This window comes from Erpetoichthys calabaricus, chromosome 17 (assembly GCF_900747795.2).
Source record: "Erpetoichthys calabaricus chromosome 17, fErpCal1.3, whole genome shotgun sequence".
NCBI classification, from domain to species: domain Eukaryota; kingdom Metazoa; phylum Chordata; class Cladistia; order Polypteriformes; family Polypteridae; genus Erpetoichthys; species Erpetoichthys calabaricus.
The window spans coordinates 23266333-23278561 of record NC_041410.2 but is presented as its reverse complement, the minus strand read 5'-3'; the positions used below and the strand labels follow the sequence as shown (position 1 = coordinate 23278561).

The 12229-nt window shown below is 34.9% G+C and overlaps 1 protein-coding gene across 1 annotated transcript in view; it reads right to left on the bottom strand.

The window, feature by feature from the left end:
• smg9 (SMG9 nonsense mediated mRNA decay factor) overlaps positions 1-11759 on the bottom strand; it is a 33404-nt gene extending 21645 nt beyond the window's left edge. Inside the window, exons 1-7 of the mRNA XM_028822428.2 lie at positions 11662-11759; positions 9213-9483; positions 6418-6492; positions 5679-5904; positions 2620-2717; positions 2246-2358; positions 1479-1590 (exon numbers count right to left, since the gene is read on the bottom strand). Of these exons, the coding sequence (XP_028678261.1) occupies positions 1479-1590; positions 2246-2358; positions 2620-2717; positions 5679-5904; positions 6418-6492; positions 9213-9362 (774 nt within the window). The 5' untranslated portion in view covers positions 9363-9483; positions 11662-11759. The remainder of the gene's footprint in view (positions 1-1478; positions 1591-2245; positions 2359-2619; positions 2718-5678; positions 5905-6417; positions 6493-9212; positions 9484-11661) is intronic.
• Between the last annotated feature and the right edge of the window lie 470 nt (positions 11760-12229).

Genomic DNA, 12229 nt, shown 5'->3' with positions numbered 1-12229 from the left:
TTATAATGAATTGCCATAATGTTTATCACAGACATTTTATATGCTAATGAATGACTAAAACAAAGAAAACAGTGTTTCTTTTGTGAGTTCAAATCCAGTCAATTTTTTGACCAAATGGCATCAATCTATATTTGTGTTTTCATTTGTAGACGAAAAATATTTTCACTTACATCAGACATTTTGTTTCATATGCACTATGGACAATGGTTAAAAAATAATAGGTTTAGTAAATCAACAAGGCATAATGCGTTCCTTATCTACTGTTTGCCAAAACAGTTCTTTTTATCTTACAATGTGATGTATTTTCATGTTCTAAATCGCCCTGGGATTGTACCACTTCATTAACAAATGTTAATTAACAAATGGCTCCCTGAAATAGGAGGCACAAACTATACTGTATTATAAAGAGCTGCACCCTCTGCTTTATAACACTTACGTCCTTGATTGTAAATTTTGTTTGGCACAAAATAACTACTGAATGTAAATAACACTGAATGTATACTGTGAATTCAATGTTTCTAAATTTCAATGAATAAAATCACTTCTTAACCTGAACAAAGTTTCTCTGACTGTTACTTAATTGTACTGTTTTAAACATGGTAACACACTATATTTATTTATTTTTTAACTGAGATACCTGAAAATGAAGTCTGTAAATAGGGTCTTGTCAAAAGCATAAAAGCCTCCATATTTCAGAGCACTTACATCTGGTGACTCTAGAAACAATTGACAAATAGACCCATTTTTTTCCTTTCACCAGTTAGAAATTTTTTTACTTATTACTATTATTATTGAATGCCAGGGTATGAGCTTAGTACAATGATATGGAAAAGTTTTGTTTGGAACATTAATCATTTCTTCACTGTTTGGTATGGCCAATTTTTAATGGAAATTAAAGATGACATTTTATGATTAACTGGGGTGCTGTTTAACTTAACTTTAGACATATTGTGTTAGCAGAGTGAAGAGTCCTGCCCTCTCACAGATTTAGTGTCCAGGGTTTTAATCCTGTGCTGTGTCACTGTCTATGCGGAATTTGTACATTCTCCCTATGGTAGGGTGGGTTTCCTGCCATACTCCCAAAGACATTTCTTCTAGGTTAAGTGGCAAGCCTACACTGGTCCTGGGAGTGTGGGTGTGTGCGCCAATGGACTTGCCAATGGACTCATCAATGAACTGGTGCCCTGTCCATGACATAAAAAAAAACTATTGCTTATATGATTTAAAAAGCAGTCTGACCAATGAGATGGAACAATGAGTTAGTGCGGCAATGGATATTTTGAGAAAATTGTACTGGATTACTGAGATAAATCACTAATTAAACTCAGGTAAAGCTTACCAATTGCCTTTTAATCTAAACCACCATCCTTACTTGTGATCATAAATTCAAAAAAGATACTAAAAAAAAAAAGGGAGTACAATGAGCCAAAATGACATGACTTCATGTGTTTGCTATGCTCATTCTTTCTTAAAACTACCTGTGTGTCCAGGAAGATGACCCTCTCCTGCGTTATAAAGAAGTCAATACCAATACTCTGATTGCCACCTCTCTCTTTGATCTCCTGACTCTGTGGACGGAATACATAACATCTGCATGACAGGAAGAAATAACAGTAGCTATTTAATGATAGTAAACCTGTTAAATATAAAACACAATGATGCAACTCCTATCTCTTACCAAGTGTAAAAAGACATGCATTATAATAGATTCTTAGAATTCAATGAACAAAGTCCAAAGATCTGGCTTGTACTTAACCAACATATGGTTAAACATTTAATACTAAAGATAAAAGGCAATCATTTAACTGCTCACCAGTGTGTCATGAATTATATTTTCTTTCAAAAAAAAGCATGTTTCTATGTTTCTCTTTTATAGAAAAGATGATAGAACTAAATTAGAATGATAGCGCAACTGTCCAACTTCCCTAAAGATAAAGCACATTAGCTGACTAGTCATTTCAGCACTTATTGAAAATATATATTGTATAAATATTTTTTTTAAACATTTAAAAATGCACAAGAGTTCTGCTATTCAGTAAGATCATACAGGAAATGTGTATTTAAGAAACAAAACAAACTCTGTAGTAGAACCTCATCAGAATTCTACATAAATTATTCACTTGTTTAACCAAGTAAATAATGTAAGATGCTCTACCTAGTAATTATAGTATTTTTATATTGTAATCCAACATTTTATATATATATATATATATATAGAATTAGTTAAAAATTTACAGGTACTTACCGTTGGTCTTCCTCAGGAGCGTTGGCAGACAAAAGGGACATAATTGTTGACTTTCCCGTTCCCTGTAGCCCAATTATTCCTACTACCAGCATATCTGTTTGGTCTAATAGATACTGAAGACAAAAGAATAAAAAAAAGGTTCTTAGCAAAAGGGGAATGACCCTTTCAAATCAATTTTCATTATGCTAATTTTAAAAGGTATTAAACATTTTAACATTGTGAGCCATAATAAAGAACATGAGCGCAAAATTGGGAAAAAGAATGGATGTATTGGCAATAACTCGAGTATTAAGGAGAAATAGGCTGAGGTGCTTTTGAACAATCAGCACAGTGATTGAGCAGAATATGGTAGAATATGTAAGATTCTTTCATACCTCCATGGCACTGTCACACCAGGTCATCTGGTCATCAACAAGTTTGATACTGTGCTTCATCTTTTCCGGTGGAAGAAGTTTTGCTTGACCAATTACAGCTGTAAACACATAAAGAATACTCAAAACATCAAATGTTTGGTCTAGTATGTGATAATACTTGCTCAAGTCTTACTCTGAGATAAATACCAATAGTAATAAACCATCTCCAATTTGGGACATAGAATAGAAATCTAAATACCTGGACAGGCATTGACACTCTTCATTTAACACAGATATAGAAATAATCTCTCTTTTCCTTGTATGTATTATTTTTGTATAACTAGCACTCTTTTATAGTAAGAAAAATAAAAAAGGTTTACTTAATTTACCAAAGCGTGCACAATTAATAAACAACTGTAAAAACAACAGAATTCTGCCAAATCCATCAGCACAACCCAAAAAAGGTGAAAAAGAATTACATCTTCAGAGATGAAAAGTATAAAGATGCAAAACACCTATGAAAACTAAGCCCCAAAAATTTGTAAAAAAATAAATACATAAATAACTTTTGCTTAAATTTTCATTGGTTTGGTGTGACACTTCAAATGAGTTTATAGGGTCATTAATGTAACACATACAAAGTACAGTGAGATTCTTACTTTCCTTTGGCTAATTAACTTGCCTCATGTTGCCACTTTCTGCTACCATGAATAATGAGTATAACAAACCTTAAACCTTCTGTTTTTCTTACCCGAACAATCTTAGAACACATAACAATATCAAACCTTTGGAGACAATGGTGAATGCACAGAAGAAACGACCTTAGCAATAGTTTTGAGGCACAGTTTTCACTTATTTATTGTAGCGTTTATGATAAAAAGATTAGATATGTAGAGCAGTGGGAATGATTCACTCTGTAGATTTATTTAGAAGTGGAAGACTAAAAGTGTAAGTAACAAATAAAGGGCTGATGAGATTGTCTGTCTTCTTTCTCCATCTTTTTATCATTAACAAATAACAGTACAGTAATTGACATTTTGGGGCCAGATGTCCCTAAGATTACACTAAAATTGCAAAAATGCTATTTGCAGCACATATGAATAGAAAAAAATATGCATAACAAGAATTATCATAATCTTAAATATGCTAACAAGATGTAAGTACACATAAAGTGTAGGCATTTACTAAGTGTAAAGTGATTATAACTGCACGTACTTTAAGCTACAATTTCACAGTAAAGGATGTCAGTCATTGACACAGTATACAGTAATCCCTTGCTACTTCGCGGTTCACTTTTCGCGGATTCACGATTTCACGGATTTTATATGTAAGCATATCTAAATATATAACGCGGATTTTTCGCTGCTTCGCGGGTTTCTGCGGACAATGCATCTTTTTACTTCTGGTACTTGCTATCTCAGTTGGTTTGCCCAGTTGATTTCATACAAGAGATGCTATTGGCGGATGGCTGAGAAGCTACCCAATCAGAGCACGCAGTTAAGTTCCTGTGTGCTGCTGATTGGCTCAGCGACGGAGTGTTGCATTAACCAGGAAGTCTCATCTCACTAATTCAGCATTAACGTGCTACTGCTTCAGGGGCCGTGTCCAAGCGCCAATAGAAGATGCAAACGATTGCAGAAAAGGTAAACGTTTTGGCTATGTTGAAGGAAGGGAACAGCTACACCATTACAGTATCAATGAGTCCATGATTTTTTTATTTGAAAAGGAGGAAAAGCACATAAGATCTACGGCCGCAGTGTCCTTTAACCAGGGCGCAAAACGAGTTGCAAGTGGACGTGATAAGGCAGTCGTCTGGATGGAATCTGCTTTAGGAATTTTGCAACAAGGTCGACAACGTCATGACTGCCTACAAGCTGCTACGTGTACTTCGCTATACAGTAAGTGTAAACTTATCTACCGATTTCATATTGCTTAGCAGTTGTCCCTGTTATTAATAGAGTAAAGGGTGGGTTGTAAACAATACAGGGAGGGTTTAAAAACGTCCAAATACACGTTAAATAATTAAATAAATATGGTGTCCCTACTTCATGGAAATTCAGTTATCGTGGTCGGCCTTGGAACCTATCTCCCGTGATAAGTGAGGGATTACTGTACGGCAGATAGCTTCACTAGACCAGCTCAGTTATCATTCAGCACACAACTATATCACAACCAGAAGGCAAATAACATTCTAGCACATCTAATTCGTAAAGAAAGAAGCCTCAGATATCAGTACAGAAATGAACACTCCTGTAAGGTCAGAAAGCAATAGAAATGCAGAGATAAAAGTCACATACTGTTTATTAAAAATTTCACTGTATTCTGTAAATGTGACAATAACAACACTAAATGACTATAAATGTTGCCCTCATTTGAATTCAGTTACAATAAGGCCCAAATAAGCAGGTTTCTCAATACGTTGCTTAAGCCCAACCTTAAGGATTCATTCAGTATGGAGTAAAATGAACCATTCACTCTGACTGGAATGTCAAATGCCAAAAAGTCATGGATCCCTTGCAGAATTGTATTAAAAACCACAATTCAAAACTATCAATATTCATGGCTTATTATGTTCCTAAAGGTCCTGATAAATGAATTCTTCCCTAAAACTGTGCATCAAACACCTATATTCTTTTTCTCTAGGAAATAAAAGATTTAACTACTCAATCTGGTTTAATTTGGCAGACTAATTTGACACTTCAGAGATGACAAGGTATTGGTCACCTTCTTGCAAACAGATTTCAGAATGTACTCTTGTAACTAAAGCAGAATTAGCCTATACGGTGGGGGGAGGGGGGCTTTAGATTGGTCCAAAATTCATCAAAAATTTAAATCTCCAGTTTTTGACAGATATTGACGTTTTAGGGTCCCCTGATATTGACAACATTGATATCTCGATGATGGGCATGTGTCTGTCTGTGTGTGTGTCTGCGTGTCACAGTTTCATGAGGACAGTCTAGAACTAAAATGGCTGGACAGAAAAAAAGCGTATTCCTCTGCAAAATGTATCAATAAAGGGTGACAAATTATAATGGTTACTCTGTTACTTGTAATGCCACCACTGGCATTCTTTCACTCACGATCCACATTGCTGCTTGGAGCTGTTGCAGCCATTCCTCGGTTCTGGATCTGATACACTGGCTGGGTGGGGCGCTGACCCTCTTTTTCTGCCTTAACTGTAATTCCGGTTGTTGGAATAGCACCATCTGTGGGTGGAGCAGGCTTCCCTTCTTCTCGAGACTTGATCAAAACTATCGGTTTCTCCATGGGAGCATTTGTAGGTACTGCAGTCTGACTGGACTTAGGCTACAATACAAAATGTTTAAGGACTGTTAATATATAAAGTAATAAATTAAAAGTCACATAATTCTACAGAATAATAAAAGTAAGGTATTTCATTTATTTTCAACTAATTGAAAATATCCTATAAGTATTTTTATAGTTAGGAGAAATAATGTAGCAGTAACTTTTACTAATAGATAAGTGTATATCTTATTGCCTACTTCCCAATCAGAAAAATTAAAGTGCACCAAAAATAATGTATAACTGATTAAAATACACAAGCAAATATGCAAACTAGCTTATTAAGAGAACATTAACTTTGACCTTGAAAACATTTTTTAAAAATTCCATGCATTGGATTGTTTGATAGATACAGCATTAGGAATAAAATGCTAGTAAATCACTGCCTGCTCCAACTAAATTAATTATGCTGAATTAAATATGAACATTTTTGAGTTAAAAGCTCCATGATTTAATTGATTTATGGAACTCCACATTTAAATTTGAATGCAAAATATTTTTGTTACTTTCCCACACCCTTTCAGCTGGAGGTTTGGCAAGAATAATGGGAGTCTTCTGAAGCATTGGACCTGCTGATTCTTCCGTGCCCTCCTGCAAAATAACAACTCACTTAATAAAATAATAATAATAATAATAGTATGCCTCTGATATGTTAAGACTATTAATGTAGTAAATTAAATAGATAAATATACCTTCAGTATAGAACTATTGTCATGAAAATGTACATGTATTAGGACAATCTGTATAAAGAATATTCTGATATTAACATTTATGAAATCCATTTTGTATTTTAAAAATCTTCCAAAGAGCAGTGAATCAAATTTATCTGTTTGGCTTTCTTGTGGTATTTTCTTCACCTTTGCAGTAATTTTGTTCTCACAATAAATTTAACAAGAATGTCTGTGGTTAATATTACACATAGTAAACCAAAAACAGCAAACAAACAGTACATAAATAATTATAAATCCATAATATATCTTAAAATATCAGACACATTATTATTAAAGATACAAATATTTAGCAAAATAATGATAAAATTTGATTTATCAAAGACACCAAAATTATGAACTACATAAAACCATTTTAGTATGTCAGACCAAACAGTGTAAAACATGCCATATTCAAAGATTGTGTTATACTTGTACATAGAAAAGTCAATGCCTCCACTGGTGAAATGTCAGTAAAAAAAAGTATTTAACCACACAGCAGCCTAATGTGTATTAGTGTAAATGAAGAACCAATGAAAGAATCAAGGAATGCAATTACTGTACACTTACAGTTCTCCTTCAAAATTAAATAATATTCATAACCCAAAAAGATATTACCCACCAAGTCTTCAAGACTAAAATTAAAATATATTTTGAGGTTAACAGTCATTAATTTTTTGACTGAAACACTGGCAAATTAAGTGAGTTGTGCAAGGTAAGAGAGTAAGTTTGCAGTGAGAAAAGGTCTGGTAGTCATGTACTTATAATTACTTAAGCATTAGGCCACAGTCATATTATGTATATAGTACTGAATAATAACCTTCTTTCACATCTGATTCTTCACTTTAAGTAACTTAATGGTGCATGCTTCATAAACCAAGCTGAACAGAACCATCAAAAGCAAGCAAGAAACAAAACAGTATATTTTAACTAAAAAAGGCAAGGCTAGAATTAAACTAAGTAATTTGATGTAGACATGGAAAAATTTGCTGGTACCCTTACAGCTCATTGAAAAAGTGGTGTATGCTTAAAAGTGATTAAATGAAAAGTAATTGTCCTATGCATACCTGCATGCTATTGATATGTCATCGAGCAAAGCAAACAAGTGTGAAAAGAGAAGTACTGCTTATTCTATAAAGATATCATAAAATGGCCTGGACATACTTGTTAGTACCCCTAGAAAAGGTCACAAATAATTGTGTTTGAGTGACTGTTCAAACTAGCTGTTTTCTTTAGCTAGTTTTACACATGCCTCCAATTGCACAGTCATTTGACTGATTTAAATGGAGAAAAGCAAGGACACTGCTGTTTGGTATCATCGTGTGTCCTACAATGAACATGGTCCATAGAAATTAAATTTGCGGGTTAGGGGTTTGACATTTGGGTTTCAGATGGGATTGGAAGACAGTGAGTTTGTCTGCGATGATCAGAAAGGCAAAGACTATAAAACCATATCTAAATAGCTTGAGAACCTGTGACAGCAGTAGCAAATATTATTAAGAAGTTTAAGATCCATGGGGCTGCAAGAGGAAAACCGAACCCCAAAATGTGCACAAGGATAGTGAGAATGGTAAACAAAAAGCCAAGAACAACTTTCAAAGAAATACAAGCAGAACTCCACGGTCAGTTCAATCAGTGTCTGATTGCACCACCCATTGCTTTTGTAGTGACAGTGGGCTCAATGGAAGAATACAGAAAATCCAGGAGGACTCCACTGTTGATAGAAAAATATAAAAAAGCCAGAATAGAATTTGCTAAAAGGCACACAGACAAGTCGCAATGCTTCTGGGAGAATGTCCTTTGGACAGATAAGACAAAACTGGAGCCTTATGGCAAGTCACATCAGCTCTATGTCCACAGACAAGAAAATAAAGCTTTCAAAGAAAAGAACATTTTATCTATTGTGAAACACAGACGAGGCTTGGTTATGTTTTGGGGCTGCTTTGCTGTATTTGGCAGGAGGTCCCTTGATTCTGTGCAGAAAACAATGAAATCTTAAGACTACCAAAACTCTCTGGAGTGAAATGTACTGCCCAGTGTCAGAAAGATCTGTCTCAGTTGAAGGTCATGGATTCTCCAACAGGATAACGACACATATAGCGAACAGCACCACGAATGGCTAAGAATAAAACACTGGATTATTCTGAAGTCACATTCTATGAGACCTGATTTGAGTCCTACTGAACATTTATGGAAAGAACTAAAAAATGCAATCTGGTGAAGGCCCCCTGCAAACCTGACAAAGCTGGAGCAGTTTGCTTAGGAAGAGTGGGCCCAAATTACCTGTTGACAGGTACATAAGTCTCAGTGTGAGCTATTTATATGACAAAATATTACGTTAAGGGTCCCATCATTTTTGTCTGTTATTTGTGTTATATGAAATATTCTATTGAATCAAAACTCTAAAGCAAAGTCTGATTTATAATAAATACGAAATAAACCATGATGGCTGCCAATTACTTTTGTCAGTTTCATGTTATTTCAGAGACAATTTTGAGTTCTCCTTTTTTCATTGAGGTGTACCAACAATTTTGTTCATGTACACATATACACATGTTCCTGTTTATTAAAAATAACTTTGGAAAAGTGAAAATGATTACCAACCCAGCACTCCCTTTCTCTGGGCATGTAGTCCCTTTCCCTGCCTGGTCCTGACAGGTTCTGACCAGTAGGACCAATCTCCCGCTCCCGGCGTCGTCTCCTCCTACGACCAGGACCATACATGCCAGGCTGGCTGTGCCCTGATTCAGACATCTTGACACTAGCAAAGCCTGGTAAAAACCTTCAATGACCAAATCCTTATTCTTTCAGTCTATAAGAAGCAAGTGGACTCATTTACAGGAAATTCAAATTTTGATGGACTTCCATTGATCTCCTAAAAAAAGAAAGCGTATATTTTTGTTATTTTATACTATTTTAATATACTTACGATGGCCTATTTACATAACAGGGTAATGCGTAAATATTCAGACGTGTCCTTTGAAACTAATTACTGGTCACTCCCACAGGGTGAATTTAAAATCATTAATCGGCAGGTTATGGCACTGCTTCAAGGGCTTAGGTCTGATTCCCATCCCAGTCACTATATGTGAAAACTTCACCTAATTCCTGTAGCTACATTAGCTTTATTGAGGTTCCTCTCAAATGAAGCAGATAAAAATGTGAGTCCAATTAAATACCAAAAGTAAATACACCTGGTGTGAGTAAGCATGTGACACAAGCAGGTTTACTGTATGTCTTACATGCAAAACCCTTTAATGGTTAATAGTACGATCTACAATCCAAAAATCAATGTTCTTAAAAAAGTAAACGATTTTTTTATTGTATACTCAAATATAAATCTTGAAAGATATAAAATCAGACATGGTATAAAAGACAATTATTTTTCTCTTTGAACTTTTTACATAAATTGAGTGATCACACAAGCTCTCTAAGCTCTGTTCTTCTCTAACTAAATGTATTCATTGCTAAAGCTTCCATTTCACAATTAAAGATAGATGGACACTACATTAAAGTTGTATGCATATAATATATTCTATACACTGAAACGTCAAGAATGTAATTTCAATGCTGAACATGCTTACTTAAAATTAAGAATTCCAGATAGAATATTACATGAAAACTGTATTAGCTGAGCTAAAATTATTCAGAAAAGTATCAAAATTTTAATTGCATTAATATCAATTAATAAAATAAAAATACGCTGCAAATGTGACTTTTTTTGACATCCACGACCTGTCTAATAGTGACTGTGAAACTGAACAGTTCACAAAAGCTCAACTACAAGGAAAGGTTGGCACCAACACAACTTAAGCAGGTGGCACTGGATTTTTCACAGGGGGAAGGGGTTGCAATGCATGATTACAATACAAATAAAGCCCACATTATTTTTGATTCACAACAAATACCTCGAGTGTGCATAGCCATCAGATTACAGCCAAAAGAACTACATCCTGCACAACACAACACTGAGGGATCTCACTACAACAAGCTAAACACAGATCCTACTGATCAAGCACAGGCAGCTTTTCATTTGTTTTTTCAATATTTGTTGCAACTTCATTTGTAATTTTATTCCATCCTCTAAATTAATGCATATCTGGAATATATCGATTAATTTTCTGCATAGCATTTTGAGTTGCCTTCTTTGGCTGTATTACTGACATTGGGCGAAACCCGACCACGGGTATTTTGATATTGAAGAGATTGTTACAATGTGAAACTCCCACCAGGTTCACTCTGTATGCAAACAACGTACATGCAATTCAATTAAGGCATAGGGAAGGTATTATCACAGAAAACAAACGTGATATTGTAACTTTTATGAACCTTGTACAGTCTATTACAGGGTCATGGGGAATAAAAGTCCATCCCATTAGAATCAGGCGTAAGAAATAAATCGATATGGGATAGGATACATTTATTCAGACGTGCATCCATGTTCACTCACTGGAAGTTAATTTATTTTCTCTGGAATATGGACAAAGTACAGGCATTAAACATGCGTGTATCAACAATTGCATGAGGATGCGCCCTTAATCTTTGTGCTACAACTGCACCATTGTAAAATAAAAGTGTGTACAAAGATATTGAGCAGTATAATACTGTAGTGGAGACTTAAGACGATAAAGGTCAACCGACCCATCAAAAATGAAACATTGCTATTTTAATAAAGGAAAAGAACAGCAAATATAAACGGAGTATAAGGCAAGAAACGATCTAGATCAGATTGACAGACACCCGCACACCTACTCGTGCAAACTGATGTTTCGGACTGCCCAGACACACACAAGGAAAAACACGCAACATCAGAGGAAACACCAGGACGACAGTCTGACTTAGGTTAGGGCTCTGGCGGCATCGTTAACCACTGCATACCATAGGTTATTATCCATATAATTTAAATTTTAGGACACAAATTATGTTTTGTATAACATCTTTTCAAAGCCAACAAACTACGCAAAAGATGCAACTCATAACCAGAGTTTGGCTAGCCTGTTTAACATAAAGTCTACTCGCTGCAATGTTCAGTTTTCAGTTCTATTATGCTTACATTCTTATCTGCTGCTGTGGTGTAGCGACAGAAACCTTTCGGCAATCTTCCGCCTCTTTGAACGGAAATCAACGCTATTTACATCCGGTTAGATCAGCAGGTGTCCTTCACAATCCGAGGGAAAGAAACACGAGGTGAACAAGAAATGTTCCACTTTGCTAAATTCTAACATTGTTCCTTTACGCTAGAATTTTCTTTGTATGTTCAAATCACAATGTTTTTCCCCATAACATTGCATATATGATGAGTAAGCAAGCGCAAAATATCTGAGTGATTTTTAGAATCGTCATCCCTTTCAGTTTTACTTTCGTTTTTCTTGTTACTATCTTTAAAAATGACAAACTGAATCAGCATTAAAAGATCTCTCAGAATTCATTTCAAGATTTATTAAAATGAATTAAAGACATCTGATTATATATTTATGTCAAGATGTCTTAAATTAATTTTCAGGTATCTCTAATGCATTTCAGGATGTCTTAAAATAAGTATGCAGTTGAGATCACTGAAATGTAGTACAGAACATTTTTAAATGACATCCTAAACCTCCTGAACACCAAGAAATTAAATT